This window comes from Scatophagus argus, chromosome 6, assembly GCF_020382885.2.
Source record: "Scatophagus argus isolate fScaArg1 chromosome 6, fScaArg1.pri, whole genome shotgun sequence".
Lineage (NCBI taxonomy): Eukaryota > Metazoa > Chordata > Actinopteri > Scatophagidae > Scatophagus > Scatophagus argus.
The window spans coordinates 19342167-19361309 of NC_058498.1; the positions used below are offsets into that span (position 1 = coordinate 19342167).

The 19143-nt window shown below is 43.1% G+C and overlaps 3 protein-coding genes across 4 annotated transcripts; 2 read left to right on the forward strand and 1 right to left on the reverse strand.

The window, feature by feature from the left end:
- Positions 1 to 1585: 1585 nt before the first annotated feature.
- nrl (neural retina leucine zipper) lies at positions 1586 to 6305 on the forward strand. The gene is made up of 4 exons (XM_046391996.1): positions 1586 to 2595; positions 2701 to 2997; positions 4066 to 4281; positions 4595 to 6305. The coding sequence occupies exons 1-4, from the start codon at positions 1978 to 1980 to the stop codon at positions 4757 to 4759; spliced, it is 1296 nt and encodes a 431-aa protein (XP_046247952.1). The 5' UTR covers positions 1586 to 1977; the 3' UTR covers positions 4760 to 6305.
- A 692-nt stretch (positions 6306 to 6997) lies between these two features.
- Positions 6998 to 12901, forward strand: LOC124060153 (GTP-binding protein REM 2-like). 2 transcript variants are annotated; one of them, XM_046390751.1, is made up of 6 exons: positions 6998 to 7185; positions 7593 to 7653; positions 8655 to 8964; positions 9090 to 9163; positions 10686 to 10863; positions 12297 to 12901. In XM_046390751.1, the coding sequence occupies exons 2-6, from the start codon at positions 7600 to 7602 to the stop codon at positions 12587 to 12589; spliced, it is 909 nt and encodes a 302-aa protein (XP_046246707.1). In that variant the 5' UTR covers positions 6998 to 7185; positions 7593 to 7599; the 3' UTR covers positions 12590 to 12901. The 2 variants fall into 2 exon arrangements, with proteins under 2 accessions (XP_046246707.1, XP_046246708.1); XM_046390752.1 differs by lacking the exon at positions 6998 to 7185 and adding an exon at positions 7210 to 7450.
- Positions 12902 to 15243: 2342 nt separating this feature from the next.
- On the reverse strand, positions 15244 to 19142 carry paics (phosphoribosylaminoimidazole carboxylase, phosphoribosylaminoimidazole succinocarboxamide synthetase). The gene is made up of 9 exons (XM_046390750.1): positions 18986 to 19142; positions 18691 to 18888; positions 17358 to 17536; positions 17057 to 17236; positions 16843 to 16956; positions 16668 to 16751; positions 16016 to 16196; positions 15754 to 15912; positions 15244 to 15640 (listed from the first exon to the last, which is right to left on the reverse strand). The coding sequence occupies exons 1-9, from the start codon at positions 18999 to 19001 to the stop codon at positions 15474 to 15476; spliced, it is 1278 nt and encodes a 425-aa protein (XP_046246706.1). The 5' UTR covers positions 19002 to 19142; the 3' UTR covers positions 15244 to 15473.
- Between the last annotated feature and the right edge of the window lies 1 nt (position 19143).

The following is a 19143-nucleotide window of genomic DNA, read 5'->3' on the forward strand; positions in this document are numbered from 1 at the left end:
CTGAGGAGAGACGTGTTCAGTTCAGTTTGGTCAATTGTGTATAAATGTTTTTGAATTGTTAGATGAATGTTTAACTTATTTGTCACCATGACAACAGAATACTGTAAGTTATCATGCACTTCATTTTCTGATTTATTTCCATATGAAACACTAGATTAGACTGAAAAAGGACAAGTGCTAAAATGTTAAAAGATAACATTTAAGGTCACTATAAGCTCAAGCCGAAAATGAAACTTAAAAACTTCTCTGACAGTATAAAAATGTGTTTTGATTTATTTTAGAAAGTCTTGGGCTGTGGATTAAAGTCTGAATCTGTTGATAATTGGATTTGGCCTCTCAGACTTGTGGATCTTTCTGTCAAAAATGATTAAGCCCTCTGAATTCAGTCAGTTATGTGTTCAGTAAGCAGATCTTTCTAGAAATATTACATGTTATATCTATTGTCTGCGTGTGTGTGTGTGTGTGTGTGCGCGCGTGCGTGCGTGTGTGTTAACATTAGCCAATAACTTGCAATCATTTCTAGACACAGGTGAATACAACACTTGGCAGACAGAAGATGATTCATTTCTTTTTAGATAAACAAACAAATCATTTTTGTAATGTATTTGTTTCACATTCGAAATGCTCCCTCGCTAGAAAGAAGCAGTGTGATATTGTTTGTAACTGAGACAGCAAAAGAACTGTTGAACATACAAATTTAGGCCCAAATTATGAAGTTTCAAGTACAGTGTAAAAGCTTAGACTCAAGAAGTTTTGGTTTGTCTGTACACATCAAAACTTTTTATATGTTCAAATGCACGTGTATGTGAGCATGTGTACATGTGTGCATGTGTTTGTGGTCCTATACGTGTGTGCATAAGATGTTGGGCAGATTAGTGTCGTACTCTAACTCGCAGATAGACCTGACACACAGACTTACACGGTCTAACTTCATTTTGGACAATGTCAGAATGATCTTTCTGTCAAGGCAATTATCTGTAACACTTCAGTCTTGATTATTACAAATACTCACAATCATCATCAACATGGGTGCCACTTTATTATAAGGCTTTATAAAGGGTTTATAACATGTAATTAATGGTTTAATTAATGGTTGATTTTGACAACCTATCCTTTAAGCAAGATCTTGAATTCATCAGGACATTCACTTAAATTGACATCATACAGTGATTCTCTGTAATAAGTTTATGGCAATAAATGGATTGTTGGGGTCAAACAGAACAGTTCACTTTCTTTCTTATGGAGTTGAGTGTTAGTTAAAAGGACCAAGCAAAAGCTGTAGGAGGACTTTTTTTCACAACCTGGTAACCAGAAAGTTGTTATTATTAATAGTACGTGAGTGATCTATGTAGCATTAGTGAAATATTACTTGACAAAACCATCAGTTTTACTCATCAAAGTCTGCTTACAAGTCTTGCAGAGTACTACTGTACTACTACCTTTTATGACTGTGAGAGCTGTGCAAAGTCTCATAAAGTGCTTCAAATGATGTCATGAGTCCACGTCAGATGGGGCTAAAGACTACAAGTTTGAAAAGGAAAGAAATCTGTCACTGTTCAGTGAGAAAGAGCCCTGTGTAGCCTACTCCTCTTGTCCACTGGTTAGCAGCTCAAGGCTACATTAGCCACTACTAACACTCACAAATCTCAGACTGAACTATGTGCAGATGAGCTGCACTGTGGGTAATGTAGAAAGAACTTAGGGAGAATTAGAGCTGAAAAACATGTAACACCATTCCTTCCTCTCGTCGAATCCCAAACCCTTTCCTTCCATCCCATCTTTCTTCAGGACTAGAGAAACAGAGACAAGGACACGGGAACACACAGTTTGTCACAGAGGAAACTCACCAACCAGCTGACTTCCTGATATCACTGCTGCTGCTGTCTATGAGCTGCACTGAGGCAGAGGAGTGGACTTTCCAACAATCCTGACACAAGGAAAAACCCTGTTGAAGCTACACCAGCAGCAGCAGACACCATGTCTTCTCCATCCCTCCCCATGCCCTCTCTCCCCCCAAGCCCTCTTGCCATGGAGTACCTAAACGACTTCGACCTGCTCAAGTTCGAGGTGAAACCTGACACTCCTCCACTCCCTCCACCATGTTCATATCCCAAATCTGGCCTCTCCCATGACCCCTCCAGTTCTCCTTACACCAGCCAGGCTCCTCAGGACTCCAGTTTGAGCTCCAGCCCTTACAACTCGCTACCACCCTCGCCGACGCTCAGCGACGCACACCCACCACCTTCAGGCTCTTCCTCCCTCTCTTCGTCATCCTCCTCCATCTCCTTCCCCCTCTCCGTCTCCAACAGCTTCGCCTCCACCATCAGCTCTGGTTCTCAGGGGAACGTGGAGGGCAGCCCAGCCCACGGTGGGCCTCAGGGTCCTACCCCTGCCTCCCTGGAGGACTTGATCTGGCTGGCTGCACTGCAACAACAGTTTGGAGGTGAGGTGACAGGCCCCGCCACTTTGCTTGGAGCCTTGGGAGGAGTACCAGAGCGAGGGGACAGGGAGAGGGGCCCGGTCAATGGCTTTCTTGGCTGTGAGGATGCTGTGGAGGCTTTACTAAACTCAGCTGCTGCAGCTGTGAGCTCACAGGTACTAATCTCTCATTTTCGCCTTATGATTCTTCTCTCTTATACAGAATATTGTCATGAAAGAGTTGACATCTATCTTCTCCCTCTGCTACCTCTTCAACATCAGTTTCCAGGTCTGTCTCAGAGTTCTAGCAGCAACCTGGGAGACTCTGGCAGCGACAGCGGAGGTGACATCTCCTGCGCCAAAGGGACAGACGTGTGCCATCGCCCGCTTGTCTTCCTCTCATCAGCCCCTCCCTCACTCCCAAATGCCAACCCCGCCTCGGCACCCTACCCACAACCCCTCAGCCCCCAGGGTCGCCTTCATCACCACCAGCATCACCATCATCAGCACCACCCACACCACCCCATGCATGGCAGCCATCACCATCATCACCACCCACAAATTAATCAGGTACGTGGGGCATCACTTATGCAAATCAGTCCATTCTGGCTGAGATGAGTTAATAATGATAATGACAGGAAGTGTTCATCAAAAAAACATGGGAGATTTTGGAGGTGAAAGACTTGAGAGAACACTGAGACTTGTTACATTAGAGGGCTGAGCGGAAGGAGAGAGGGATCGCGCAGTGATGGATTAGGATTAGGACATTAGAACATGGTTATTAATGTCTGTGTGTATCTGAAGTATCCCTTTAAGGATCGCTCTCTACATGACAACTGGGAGTGAAGCTCGAGCTTTGTCTCTGAAGGTGTAAAGTCTTGATTTCCCATGAAAAATATGCATTTATCTGCCACACGTTACCCCACCAATTTAGTATTCATAAGAGCTATATAGACATTTAGTACTGGTATTGGTACTGATATTGGTTTAGAGCACGCAATAGTGTTTCTTAATGTACATTTACTATACTCCACATGCATTCTCATCATTTATTTATTACCTGTTAATACCAGTACCAGCCTCCAGTAATGTAGTAGTAGTTGACAAATACATTAATAAACATTAACATCTGTGTTATAGTGTGTTACAAACCATGCATTAGGATTAAATGTTTACTTATTGCTTATAAATGTCACTTTAAATGACCAGGTGTGCTTGGAGGAGGAGGGGAAATATACAACTTCTTCATAAAAGTCTTGAATGCTGTTTCCTATATGTAATTTGAGTTGGTAAATAAACTCACGGTGTTCTGGTCGATCAAGATGTCTGGGTGGATGTCTATATGGAGCACCATGTGAGCTTATGATAATATCTGCTATTATTGCTGGGCATAATCCTGATAACTGTCACCCACACTTAGTCAGATTACATGACAGATTATGGACATGTGGTGCTGAAATGTGCCCCCTGACAGACAAACACCCAGTGTAACACATCACATGTCCACCACTCACATCACAGTCATATATTTACGCCTGAATCTTGTATAAACCCACTTATCTGACTGAAAACACATTTTCAGCATGTGCCAGTTAGCACTGATCAACGGCCTGTTCTCCCTGTGTGTTTTCTCCATCTGTTCGGCAGTGTGGTGTGAACGAGCGCTTCTCTGATGAGCAGCTGGTGAGCCTGTCGGTGCGGGAGCTGAACAGGCACCTGCGTGGTGTGAGTAAAGATGAGGTGGTGCGTTTGAAGCAGAAACGCCGCACGCTAAAGAACCGAGGCTATGCACAGTCCTGCCGCTACAAGCGCTTACAGCACCGCCATGCTCTGGAGTCAGAGAAGCATGTGCTTACACAGCAGGTACACACAAACACTTCTATTATTGTCAGGACCCCTATTGACATATCTTAACCATCAGAAATAAATGCCTAACTCTAACCATAAATTCTAACCTAACCCTTAAAACCAAGTCTTAACTTTCAAACAAAATGTCCTCACTTTCCAAGAATGTCCTCACTCTGTTGGTTGATAACTTGTTTCAGTCCAGATTTAATTCAGAAATCCTAAACTTCTGACATTTGGGACAGTTTGCAGATGGATAATAATAAGTGAGCATCTCTGCACTGTGTCATGGCAAAGCACAAACAAATGATAATTTTTCATCCCTCCTCAGTTGGAACAGCTACAGTGTGAGCTGACTCGAGTGCTGAGGGAGCGAGATGCCTACAAGGCTCGCTACGAGAAGCTCCTCAGCACGAACCATGGAATCACCGGTGGCGACGCCCCACCAACCCGCACTAGCAACCCCCCTTCCCCACCCCCTGACTACTTCCTCTGAGTTGGACCCTCGGGGAGAGGAAGGAGAAGCAGGACGAGAATACAGAGGAATGAGTAATAACATCAGCCAGCATGGAGCAATCAATGATGAGTAATCAGACTTGGGGGAAAACACCAAGGATGTGTCTATGTGTGTGCATGTGTGTGTGTGTGTGTGTGTGTGTGTTTGTGTGTGAGAGAGAAAGTGAAAGAAAGACACTGGCAGGCAACAACTGTGAAATCCTCCCTTGAATGATTAAAGGGGAATTGACTGTTAACTCACAGGGTTAGACTCAACTCTAGGCTGCTTCATGGACTTCATTTTAACTTCACTGTGAATGATGATTGCACAAAAACCTGTTGAGAGGTCTTTGAGGTCTTTTGCTTGTGATATCAGAGCAACAGTGGACAAAAAGGCTATGATAACAGATGAATAAAAAGCTTCATCTTGGATTTAAACTTATCAGTAGGCCCATACACTGCTTAGAATATTATCTATGCAATATTAAATAGCTGCAATGTACTTTCCAAAAAAGTGGTTGAGGCTCAAACTGTAGTTGTGTTTTTTTTTTGTTTGTTTTTTTTTATATTAAGCTGCTAAAGCTGCAGAGGTCTGAGTAGTGCAGTGGTGCTGGAGTGATATGGGCTTGGATGAAGTATCCACAGCATGCAGTTGTATTTGCCAGCTAATATTTCACAGTTGCCTACCAAAGTGTTTAAGCTCACCACGACTTGTTATTCTTTGTAAGATCAACAATCATAGATTAAAGAATGTACAAGAATACCTTTCATGGGAATCTTCCAGTGACTGTGCTAAATGAATAATGGGGATATTGCGTTTGCTAGTCAGAAATGGTTACTTTCAACCATTGAACAGCAACATGAACGACTTGCTGTTTGCTCTCACAAAATGGGTTTTTACGTGCAGAGAAGTGGCGCTAGTAGTGTGTTTAACTAAAGCGACTGCATATGTTGAAAGAGAGAAAGAAACCCATTGCAGCAGGCGAGAAAAAGTGTGGCATGATTTGTGTGGCTGTGTCCAGTTCTCCAGACTAGAAAAGCTATTTTTGGGCAGACTGAACACCTCTGCAACAGGGACGATCACCAAATTCATGCAACATGCGGCACCACAGAGCTGGTCACTGTGGGCTCAGTTACTGTGGGCTACGGGTGCAACAGGGAAATTAATGGTGCAGGGATTTAAAAAAAATGCAAAAAACGATACATATATATCTTCATGGAGACACCTTCTTAAATGTCCCATGAGGTCATTGATAGGTTTCATGCATTAGAGCTATTAGTTTTTGTTTGGGTGTAGGTTAAATAAATTGTTCTTTTATTTATTCACTTATTTATTCAGTATTTATTGTTTATTTATGTACTGATTCTAATTATTTTACTTTACTGGTTTTATTCCATTAGTGTGTATTTTTACTTTCCTACAGTTTATTATTTTATCCAACTGTGATTAGAATTAACATAATTACAAAAATGATGGCCATTATCATGGTTTCCTGCTCCTGTTGTAGTGTGGTTTCATATGCGTATGAAATAAACAAAGTACTTTGCCATCCCTGTCATGCTGTGGTGTGCTTTTTGTGCACACACCTTACACGTGGGCTTTAACATCATCTCTTTTCCATTCACCTTTCCGAGCATCTCCCACATTCAGACTTCTACAGGCCTTTTCTCTGCAGCCCCCGTGCCCTGCTGCATCTCTCTCTCTTTATCTCTGTCCCTCTATAGAGAGGCAGTGACCCTGGGTGTGCACTGTTTGGGATGACCTCATCTTCAGCTCTACCTCCCTCTCTGTGTCTCTCGCTCTCTCTCTGGCCTGTATAATAGGAGCAGGATTAGGGCTATAATAGCGCCCTGGCTGCTCACTGCCGGAGTCTATTGTGGCTTTGTGTGGGAGGGACGCACCACTGCTCATGGCCACCCTCGCTTTTTGACTGAAAACACGTCCAAATCCACTCCTTGGATAAGGGACTAGAAATGAATTGATTTAGTAAAATACAAAAGTGTCATGTGTGTCTTCAACAAGAACACGCAGGAAAAGAGGAAAGAGACAGACTAATAGTCTGATAAAAAGTTTGCCATGTCTCTTTCTACCAAAGGAATCGCCTTATTACACATTTTTAACATATATTCCCCGGAGAAACACGCACACAAACAAAGCCAATTAGTGAGGAGAAGATTTGTCTTATGCTGCCCCCTAGCGGTCGGTCTCCATATCGCGTCCTTCTTTCAGAGGTCAGTGACAGCTTCGTGATACTGAACATGTTTCCACGGAGCTGCTCCGCCTGCCTGCCTGCCTGCCTTCCTGCATCACCGCCTCACATGTGTTGCTAAGCTCACTACATGGAAGCAAACACTTCCAGTGCGTGAGTCTGCCGGGTGGCAGGTTTCAAATCTCCTCTGCAGAAAGTCCACATCTTTACGTGGCAGGTTAGTGAGTCATAGTCAGTTTGGGGAGCGGTGATGAATGACGGGGCTGCCTGCAGAAGTGGACCTGGGCCCTAACCTGAGGAGGCAGAGATAGTAGGACGAGAGAGAAAGAGACATAAATTGGGGCGCGAGTGCAGGAGAGACAGAGAGAGAGAGAGAGAGAGAGAGACAGAGAGAGAGAGAGAGGTAAAGAGCGCGAGAGGAAGAGTGAGCGAGAGAGAGAGAAACCGTTTTTACTTTGTAGTTGCCGAGAGCGGCGTGACAGGTGAGAGATCATACCGTGCTGCTTGGGCATGGGGTTCATGAAGTATGCGGGGTGGGGGGAGGAGGAGGAGGAGGAGGTGGAGGTTGGGGGGGGGGGGGTACTGTGTCTTTTGGAGTCCTTATTCCCGGTCGCTTGCTTTCAGTGTGCAGATGCCGACAGATGTGCCCGAAGACAGGCTCAACAACGAGGAGAAAGCGACAAAGGTAGGATGCACAGCTCCAGCATGCAGCTGTTTAATTAGGCAATCAGGATGGGGGCAAAGTGGTGAGATGTGATGATGTTTGGTATTCTGTAGAGGGCTGCCAGCGTGTGTGTGTGTGTGTGTGTGTGTGTGTGTTTTCAGGTGGTGGTGGTGCCGGGAGGGAGTGTTCTTCAAATCGCTTCTTTGCTTTAATCAGCAATGAAACATTTTTTGGCCAAATGGAGGGGCTTGAGCATCCTAAATCAGCTGTCAGTGTAATAACTTATTAAATGAGACTGTGAAAGGACGGAAAAGAGACCAAAACAAAGCTAGAAGGAGAGGGAAGTGGACTTACGTTAATCAGGAAGACACCAAAACGACTCTAAATGATTGCTAATGTTGTTCCTTATCTGTGTGAATGGCCAACTGTTTTCCAACAACTTTACCAGTGAGCTTAAAAATTAGCATATTAGTGTTGTGTTTGCAGTTTGTTCAAAGAGGCTAAAAAACAAACAAACAAACAAACAAAAAAACACTTCACTGATATTGCCAGTTTATTCACTATGTATCTGTGGAGGAGCTTTGTCGGTTTAATTTGAAAATTATCCTGTTGATGTCATTTAAGAATTATTTTGGATTTGACTTCAAATATTTGAGGGAAATCCTGTGATAGTGACCTAACTGTGGGTGTGAAGTTTAAGAGATGGGGGCATTTAGGAGGCAGGGAAAATCTAATGAAAGAAGCTCTTCAGTGGCACTATGGGAATTGTGAAATCCAGTGTTTATGGAGCTGTGCTCATGCAAAGGACTGAATGGGGAGGGGGAATCTCAGCTTAGATTTTGCCTATTAAGTCTCTTGCAAGTCACCTGACTTTATGGAGGTGTTGAGTATCACACCATCATGGGAATCGGGGGCTGGGAGGTGGCTTTTTAGTATTATGTAAGAATCACAATATGTGAGTACACACTAGCTTTAAATGTTATTAAATGAAGAGTGTCCGTCCATGTTCCTCTCTCCTGCAGTGTGACAGTATGACTCTGTCCAGCACCACCACTGTTCGCAGAGGAAGCACTCCTCTGCCAATTAAGCACCAGCTCAGACGAGAAGAAGCCGTCCACGATGACTGCGACTGGACATCAGGTGCTGCTGGGCCATCTGCTTCACCAATCAGCTTTAGCCCAGCCTTGGATGACACTCTGACTGTGGCCGTGGAAGGCAGACCTGATGGGCCTTTAAGAATCGCCCTGCTGGGGCAGAACGGAGTGGGGAAGTCTTCCCTGGCCCTCGCCCTGGCTGGGGACATGGACAGGACTGCGTCTGTGGATTCTGAAGGTACAAAGTGGTGTGTTTGCTCGCAGGACTAATGCAGAGCAGCATAATGATGTGAAGAGACAAGTAAATAAGTTATAGCACCCATCTCCCATTTGAGACCTAACTGCTGCTCTCCTTGTCCTTAGGGGAGGGTTATGTGCGCACAGTCACTGTGGATGACGAGGACAGCACCATCATTATCTATGACAACTGGAGACAGGTGAGCCAAACAACACTTCCCCGTTCCCATACTGCCTGCTCTCTGCTCCCTCATTAGGACACTGAGGCCTCTCTGCAGCTGCATGCAGTGTGCTCAGCTGTTTTGTGGCATTTCACTGTGACATATACAATACATATAAATATATATATATATATATATCTGCTCTGCTCAGGTGGCCTGAGGGAAGGTGAATCATTGTACTGAATTAAGAAGAACTCAGGATGTAGCCTTTCACTTTATATTGTTAATTTACTTGCCAGACAGCCTAACTTTATTTGAAGCTCTTTGTGTGCAGCTCCTCTTAATGTGTGCTTTTTCAGGAGATAAGCTGCGAAAATAGGATCAGGATTTCTAGTCCGTGGAGAACTGACAGCATCTATGCATCCATCCTCTCATACGCGCATTGAGTGCATCCCTGGGAAGGTTACTTATATAACTAGCATATGGTACGAGAGATGAGATTAGAGGGAAAATGTATTTTCAAAGGAGCTAGTTAAAGAAAATGAAAGACACAGATAAAACAGATGCTTACTGTGCATGTAGCATATGTCAAATGTGTTCATATTGCACACCTGGAACACATTGCATTGTTTACTGTACTTGACAGCACTAAAACAAAAATTTATGCCAAGCTCAGAGACACACTGTGGCAAAAAGAGGACAATAAATCTGCTGCATCTGCTCGACTGAGGAAAGCTCATTATCAGGTTGTTTTGCACACTTTTTCTTCTTTTCCCTCGAGTGCAGTTCAGAGGCATCTGTGTGTGGACGTGTGTGTGTGTGTGTGAGAGAGAGAGTCAGAGAGCGAGAGAGAGGGAGAGCTACCCACAGTGAGCATGTGCCAAATGACTGCATTAATGTTTTTGATTTAGGTGGCTGTGTGAAAAACTGTATACACATACTCGTGACACAATCTGTCTTCTTTCATGTGGGATTCTTATGTGTTAATTTTTGAATAATGAGTTATTTGTTTGCAAGAGACACTATAATGGCCACATAAGAAAATTTTCTTACACAGTTGTGGTATCACGTCTGTGTCTGTGATTAGACTCTTTGGTCTGTGCTCAGTTCTGGACTCGATCAAAATTAAATGGAAAGTCAATGGACCGTGGCAGCTCTAACTAAAGTCAGCCTGGGGTTTAGTCACTTTTCTACAGTGTGAAGGATTCACTCATGGATATTTTATTTTTAGAGAGGTTTTTTTTTCTCTCTTGCTTGGAGAGGATGAGTGCATCTGTGTGTGTCAGCAAGAATTCGAGGTGCGCAACGTTTCGGCATTATTTATCCACAGTAGTAATTTCTCACTTACCCACAGGGGATTGTAGATAGAGCAGTCAGCTGTCTGCTGTTTCTGCAGGCGGCGCTTCCCCTCTTATTCTGCACATAAGGCTTTAACAACAATATTTATGAGAGCAATGAAAACATCTATGCTCAGTGTCTGTCCTGATTTAAACCTCCCCATGTTTAAATTGCAGCTGCAGTATTGTGACACACTGTGTGTCTGCCTCTGTCTGTCCCTCAGGACCTGTCAGCTCTGCAGTGTGAGGTGTGTGTCCTGGTCTTTTCAGTGACTGACAGGCGTAGTTTCCACCGCACTGCTCAACTCCGACTTCTCCTGAGGGAGACTCAGCCCCAGACGCCCATCATCCTCGTTGGCAATAAGAGCGACCTCGTCCGCTCGCGTGAGGTGACATCTCAAGGTGAGACGAACCTCCATTTTCATCTTTACCACGTTGCAAGTTTTTTTCCCACATGTTTTGTTGTTTATTGGTGTTGTGCCTTTTACCTTCATGCTTGGCTTTGACATTTTCAGCTCTTCAGGGTGAAATATGTGAACATGTAAATATTATTGTCTCAGTTGAAAGCAGAAGAGCATTCAGTACGAGTACACTGATGTACTACACAGCTTGTATATGTACAACCTCAAACCCCTGAAAACTTGGTTTCAAGCCTTAAATATTTTCCCAAAATGTTATTAATATTGCTCTTTTATCATCTGCCTCTACACCAGATCATATTGAACCTTCAAGATTTGTCGAGAGAGTATGAACAGTCTCAGAAAATCCAACTGGTTTGCCCTCATTTTCTGATGAGCTCTTCGTAACTGTTTTCAAGTGTGCATTAAGAAAATTGAACCAAAGATACTCTGCCTTATGTTATCTTCTGGAAACAAAGGGAAATTCAATACCAACACAAATGAAAGTATACATGATGTTTTTGATGAGTTATTCCTGAAGGTTTGGTCACCTTTTCTAAAATACTAACACTATATAGACAAAAGAATTAGGCCACCGAACCTTTACCTCAACAGGGACTTTAATGAAATCACATTCTAAATACACAGACAGCTCTGCAGTTGTAACAGCTTCCACCCTTCTGGGAAGGCTTTCCACAATATCCACAACAAGGCCTGGCTCACAATCTCTGTTCCAGTTCATCCCAAAGGTGTTGGATGGGGTTGAGGTCAGGGTTCTATGTGGGCCAGTCAAGTTCTTCCACACCAAACTCATCCAGCCATGTCTTTATGGACTTTGCTTTGTGCACTGGGATACAGTCATGCTGGAATAGAAAAGGTTCTTCACCAAACTGTTGCCACAAAGTTGGAAGCATAGCATTGTCCAACATGTCTTGGTATGCTGAAGCATTAAGATTTCCCTTCACTGGAAGTAAGGGGTCCAACCTCTGGAAAAACAGCCCCATCCCAATACTTTTGTCTATATAGTGTACTCTTCAAGATGATCCTTTTGAGATCCCTGTCCCTTCCCTGGCTACAGGCTCTACATGATACACAATATGGCCTGGCTGATGATGACTGGTTACATGAACTTATTTTTTTGTCATTCTATGCACTTTATGATGTGCTGACTGACTGTGAGGGTGTGGCTCAGGGGGTAAATGTGGTAGCCATGGGAAGCCACATATCGTGTTTCCTGTCTACTGTTTTTTGTTTTAAATGCACTGCAATTTACTATACCGCTATGGTACCATAATGTGTGCCATCATTTTATCCGCAGACTAAAATTGACAAATTAGGCCTGAATTTAAGTAGCACTGGTTACTGTGACACTAAATGTAAACTTAGACGCTGCTTTTATTCATTCTGCCGCCCTCTCCTCCCGATCTCTCACCTCAGAGGCCATGTCCAGCGCCGCCCTCTACAACTGTCTGTATCTGGAAATCTCTGCCTCTCTGGACCACCGTACTCTGGAGCTTCTAGAGTGCGCCGTGCGGCTAGCCAGGGGCCAGTCCCCCTGGCCCCCAGGGACCTGTGCGGAGGACATGAGTGGCGGAGGTCAACGTGAAAGCATCACCTCCCGTGCCAAACGTTTCCTGTCCAGCCTGGTGCCCCGGTATCCACGAGAGCGAGAGGTGGGCAAGTTTATGAGGCAGAAGTCCCGCTCTTGCCACGACCTGGGGGCGCTGTGATGGAGTGCCACAGGGGGTCTAATGGTCAGATTGTTAGAACAGGCAGAGCAGCTGGAGGTGGTGTAGTATACCAACAGAGAGAGGAAGAGGGAGTGATACAGCAAAAAGAAGTGAGTAACAGAGTAGGTGAGAAGGTGCCAGAGTGATGGCAGGACATTGCTGTGAGAACAATGTTAGGATAATATAGAAATTTTATACACAAGACTAACACAGAAGAAGAATGCTGTTGTAGAACACCTGTAAATAAACCATCATAGTGATACAAAACTGAAACCCTAAATAAATAAAAAACATTTTTGAGGTCTTGAGAAATTCACTGCTTGTTTGCTTTGTTATTAAACTAGTTGCCACAGTCTGTTTATTAGAATTGAGAGGAAAGTGTTCAGGCCCAGGATAAAGTCATGACCACACACATTCAGACCTCATTAGCGGGTTAGACTTTGCTGATGATTCATGTTGTGTTCATTTACTCTCAGCTATTTGTGGTATCCATGGGGATGGTAAGCAGTAAACCAGTGAAATACCAGCAAGGATACAAGGGAATTAAAGAGATAGAAAACAGATTTACAGAGCTCAGCATGGGAATAAGTGAAGGAAAGACAGATTATTGTATATAGACTGATTGTTGCCATGTTACAGTTGTCAAGGAGACCCAAATCACTGAGACATACTCATTATGTCCATTTCAGCTCTGTGATAGTACCTCTACTCTTTATTCTCCATACAGATGTAGAGATGGTAATGCTGATTCCCATGCAGCGAAACTGCATTTTTGAACATAAAATTTAACTCCAAATTTAAAAAGGGGAATTCAGATATCAGCTTCTGTGCACTCATCTGTATCACTCTCTAGCCTCAGCACTTCCAAACTCCCACTTCCTCCCACACGTGAACAACGATTTAGCACATCATGGGCTGTTATACCCATCATTTGATATCAAAGGGAGAGCTGTGCTATAATAGAAGTAAGAAAATAAAATGGTGGCATGATATTCTGACTCATTCCCTTGGCTGCAAACTACTGGAACCGATTGAAAGGTTAAGATTTTGGATCACCAACATGGGACACAGGCTCCCTCTGGTGGATCAATTGGGTTCATACAACTGAGCAGAAGACAGGAATACAAACTCTGTGGACAGAAGTATTGGCATTAGGCATTGGCACCATTTCACCAACAAGGACTTTGACATTGAAATGGCATTTTAAATATACTGACAGCTCTGCAGCTGTAACAGCTTCCACTCTTCTGGGGAAGGTTTCCACAGGATTTGTGTTTCTGTGGGAATTATTGTCCATTCATGTAGAAGAGCTTTTGTGAGGTCAGACACTGATGTTGGACCAAAAGTCTGGCTCACAATATCTGTTCCAGTTCATCCCAAAGGTGTTGGATAGGGATGAGGTCAGGACTCTGTGTGGGCCAGTCAAGTTCTTCCTCACCAAACTCATCCAACCATGTCTTTATGGACTTTGCTTTGTACACTGGGACACAGTCATGCTGGAAAAAAGTTGGAAGCATAGCATTGTCCATGTCTTTGTATGCTGAAGCATTGAGAGTTACCTTCACTGGAAGAAAGAGAGTTTTGTCTAAATTAACTACATTGCTACAGTTAACAGTTGTCTATATAGTGTTGAAATGACAAATGTCAGGGGAATGTTTGTACAGCTCTCCATCCTCGCTCACAAGTTGCTGTCACTTTAGCAGAGCAATCAGTTCACTCACAGGAAATGCACCTGTATTGCATTAAAAGAGGGGAACAGAGAGTTTCCATGCAAACTAGTGAGAGCTAGAGGGTGTTGTAAGGGCTTTTTGTAAGACCACTGCAAAGAGCTCGGACTGTGATCTGAATTTCTAAAACAGAGCAGCTTGAATATGCATGTAAAAATGCCAATAAAATAAGACACTACAATACCAGCTTTAAAAATAGGTGCCTTCACCTTTCATACACTACATCATATGATATGTACCTGAGGCAGAAGCGATCTCTACAGCGGCGCCATTTCAGACTGTGACCAACATTTATCAGTTTTTCATCTTCATCTCTGTGCTTCTTGTAGCAATTTTGACTGTGAATATGAACTCCATATTCTTCTAGATCAACCAGTAGAATCTCATCAGTTCTGAATACTAGTGATAAAATCTCAAATTGGCACCATAGCCAAAGTTTCATAAAGACTGAGGTCCTAATTTCACCACAATATGTCCCACACAGAATTCTTCACTTGCCAAAAATGAAAATGTTCCAATTTTTCTTTGTTTTATTTATTGTACTGTTGCATTATATTGATTGTTTAGTGTTTCGCAACAACTTAAATGCTATTTCTAAGCCTCAACATTAACATAATTCTGGTGAAGAATTATTAAAAAAATGTTTTCATTAGTTTGGATAAAAAAAAATATCAGAAATAACACTTAAACTGATGCCACGAGAACTCTAAAAGATGAATAAGTGTACCTACACCAATATGTTAAACTATTGTTTGAAACTGAAGGTTTAGTTTTCAAAGTTGGTGTGCAGACATAGTCCTTTTGTCACAGCAGACACATTGACTCACAGCAGGAAAAGCACAGGTGAAACAAAACTATTACTCCAGCATGGACAGTATCAGGGCCCTGGAGCTGGAGAATAAATAAAGAAAAAACAGCCCACATAAATAGAATTTAGTTGATTTTAATATGATTACATATATGCTTTTCCTGTGATGACATGTCAAAATGTCTCACCTGTGAAGAAAGTCTACAATGGGATTAAACAACCATAGAAGCCTTTAATGGTTTTCTTTTTTAATGGAATGATTTGTGTGAGAAAGTACATTGTTAGTGGGTTTTCATGGTAAACAGAGACATGACAGCTGAGCCTTACGAGAGCAGGTCTGTACAGGCCTTCACAGACTGCAGGCCTGTAACTTCTTGTCAGCCAGCTTGAGAGACACCCAGGTGTTGAGCATGGAGGCCCTCAGTTTGCACCACACCAGGTGATCAGCCAACCCGAAGATCTGTGCGGCAAACTGAGCAGCAGCCTCAGGGGAGAGGACTGTGGAGCAGCCGAGACCTGCAGGGGAGAAAAAAAAACAAACAAAACAAAAACAAAAGAGGATGCGATTACTAAGATGAATAAAACTCACATGTCAAAATAAGACATAATACAAGAAGTGCTACTCTCACCACTTGGCATGCGGAGGGATGACCAGACATCTTGTGCACCCCAGTCTGGAGTGAGCGGTGGGCAGTTGATGACAGGATACGCCGTGTTTCCAGACATCACTGGACCGAGGCCGTTACTTCTGCCAGCTACCGCCACAAAAACTGTGGGTACACCGTCACCTGAGGGAAAGCACGTACATGATCAATAATAAAAAATTCCTCACCTCTTTAACTAAGGCAGAAAAGGAAAAGCAACCGATTTCTGTTAAAAATGAATGCACACCTTCATATTCTGCTTTGATGCGGAGTGTCTCATCTGGACCTTTGTGTGCTGACGTGACTCTTAGGATGCAGGGGATACCATAGGAGGTGCAGGCCTTTCTGATTTTTTCACAGTGAGCTATGTCAGAGGTGGAGCCCATCAAAACCACCACCCTGCCGCTGGCCTGAGGCTCCAACAGCAGCTACAGACACAACAAAGGACTCATTAGCTCCATGCTAACATAAGCTATCGCTGGCCTCTAAGTCCCCAGTCATGGCGGGACAAATAAGACTATAACAGCAGAAGCCCTGAAAGTATTGCACTGAGAAAGAATGTGATTAATTGCTCATGAATTTTCAGAAGAAAGAGTTTCGTCTTACAAAACATACATGGAGTCACTTTGAGGTACATTCGCAGACTAAATATTCCATGTAAGCCAATTTATATAAAATGAAACCAAGCACCTGTCAGAGGGGACAACTAGCTGCTTTTTAAATGATTCTTGAAGCAGAATTTCAACTTGAGGATGACAAAACTGGAGATCAACAAAGGTCAGATAATTAGTTAATAATGAACTATGTGCTTCTGTTATAACATGTTGATGAAGAGCAAACAAATGCCTGAAGCCTGTCCTGATATCAAAGAGCTGATTGGGAAAATGAGTTCACTGTACCTTGACCCTTTCAGAGACCCACTCAAAGTTCCTCTTCACCATCTGCATTGCCTCAGGGGTGACTTCTTTAAGGTCTCGGTACACCTAGAAAGAAGAGAAAACAAGTTATGTCAGCTTCCATCTAAATATTTTAAAGAGTCGAACTGAAACATCAAGAGCAAAGAGAAGCCCTGACCTGCTTATCCTTCTGTTGGCTTCGATCTCCAGCTGGCCACAGCCTCCATGAATCGTTGTCAATCACATCAGCAAGGACAATTTCTTGAGTCTTCACATTGACACCAAACTCAATCTGGAAGCAAGGCAGATGTATTGTGAAGCAGCTAAAAGGACATCACAGCTCACACTAGAATACCAGTTTAACCAGCAGAGGGCAGCATCGCACAGCACACCTTCATATCCACCAGCGTGCAGTTCTGAGTAGCCCAGGCCTTCTCCAGAATCTCAAAGATGGCCACAGTACTGCGATTCATGATGTCCACCTCACACTGGCCGATAGTGAGCCCAGCCAGAGAGAATTTGGCCTCCAGCAGCTGCTCCTCTGACCACTGGGGATCATTGTTGGCATCATCCTACATTGGAGAGCTAATGATTAGGACTTAAAAATTCATGTGATTTGAAATTTGGCCACTTTGAGTCAAGTTTAAGTGCTTAAAGACTTAGGAGGGAGTTGAGATAAGGTCTCAGACTCACTTTAAAGAACATCTCCATCTTCAGGGGGGTGAAGCGGTAGCCCTCTTTGACTCCTGGATTCCTCTTGAGGAACGATCCAGTTGCCACCCTCCGACACACCCACTCAATGGGAATCATCTCACAATGAGCTGCGATGAACGCTGTGTCAGAGTGTTGCTTCACAAAGGCAGTCTTAATGCCTGGAAGAAAGGGGGTGACATTAAATAAATTTCCCACCTGCCCTGAGGGCTCCAAAACCCAAACATCTTGACTGTGTCAATGGCTGTGAACAAAGAAGAACAACATCTGAAACTCAGTAACAACAAGTTAGCAAGCCTGTGTCTGTATTCATTTGGACTACAGACAGAACTTGAACTCAACAGAACATTAAAGACTTTCACAGTTTGTGAAACCCTAAAATGAAATTTAATTGAGTGAGATGCGGTTGGTCATGTTCTGGTTAATTATATGCGTCAATTTTTCAAGTCACAAGACAGTCATTACCGCAGATCGGCTGATGCACACCACACTCATGAGTGGCATGTGGGATACAGTTACTCAATTAATGTTAAATTAAAGCAAGACGGAGAGTCATTTTAGAACTTAGACTTTTTTTGGACCTCATGACAGACATGCCCCTACACATGTCCACACTATTTATTATCAGTTCTGTGCAGTTCTCCACATATTGTAGGGATCCTAAACTAAAACTAAAGAGCTGAAAAAAAGTGTGTGAAAACTGAAAATGTAAATTGTTACTGAATTTTGTCTTGAAGGTAATTAAGTGGGGACACGATCATATGTCCAGTAGAGCTTAAAAAATTAGTCAATTGACAGAAAATTGATTACAATGCATTTCAATATCAAAACAATATTAAACTAAATATCTTTGGGTTTTTGATTGGCAGACAAAACAAGCAATAGTTGGGCTATAAAGAACTACAAATGGCATCTTTTTGTGCTATAAATAAATAATGCATATAAATGAAATTAAACTGCAGCTGCAACTACAAACATACTGAAACTTGCAGAGTTCTGTTTCCCAGCAGAAAAGATAAATAGGCCAAAGGTTGTTTTTCTTACTGAAATACACTTACCTCACTGACCTCTTATCTCAATCACTAGGGTGCCCACAAAAAAAACTCCAATGGGACTCGTTTATTATATGAGGGCATGCTTATGAAAGTAAATGAATCTACAATACCTCAATGGCTTTAAAACAGTAAACAGCAAAGAATGTTTCTCAGTATGGGGGAAAGTTGCTTCAGGCTGAATGTGACACACATTACCTGGGAGAGACTGAGAAAGTCTTGAATGAACCAACCGACTATAATAAACTTTAATGAGTCCTCACCAGATTCCTGGAGGAGTCTGAACACGCAGCTCGTCGTTTTATTGGCAATGGCAGCCTTGCCTTCCATCTGGTCTTTTCTCACAGCATTCCCAGCGGTAATCTGGTCTTTGGACTGGACCAGAACGAGTCCGGGCTGCTCCTCGAGTTCAAAAATCTGCTTTGTCTTTCCTTCATTTAGCTTCTGGCCGATTTTCAACTCTACAAGAACAAGCACAAACAAAAACGAAAAGCTCCAAATTAGACAATGGACAAATAATTTTTGCTGTGAACGTATACATTTATGGTTGTGCTGTACCTGCAGTGGAGGCCATGGTGCTGCACTTTAACAACCTGTAGTCCTACAAGACAAAACACAAAATGAACCAATGTGCCTCTCAAAAGTTGCAGAAAAAGCAGGCAGCAGAAGGGGGAAGTGGAGGCTGCCTTACGTGCTCTGATAACCAATCACACCCC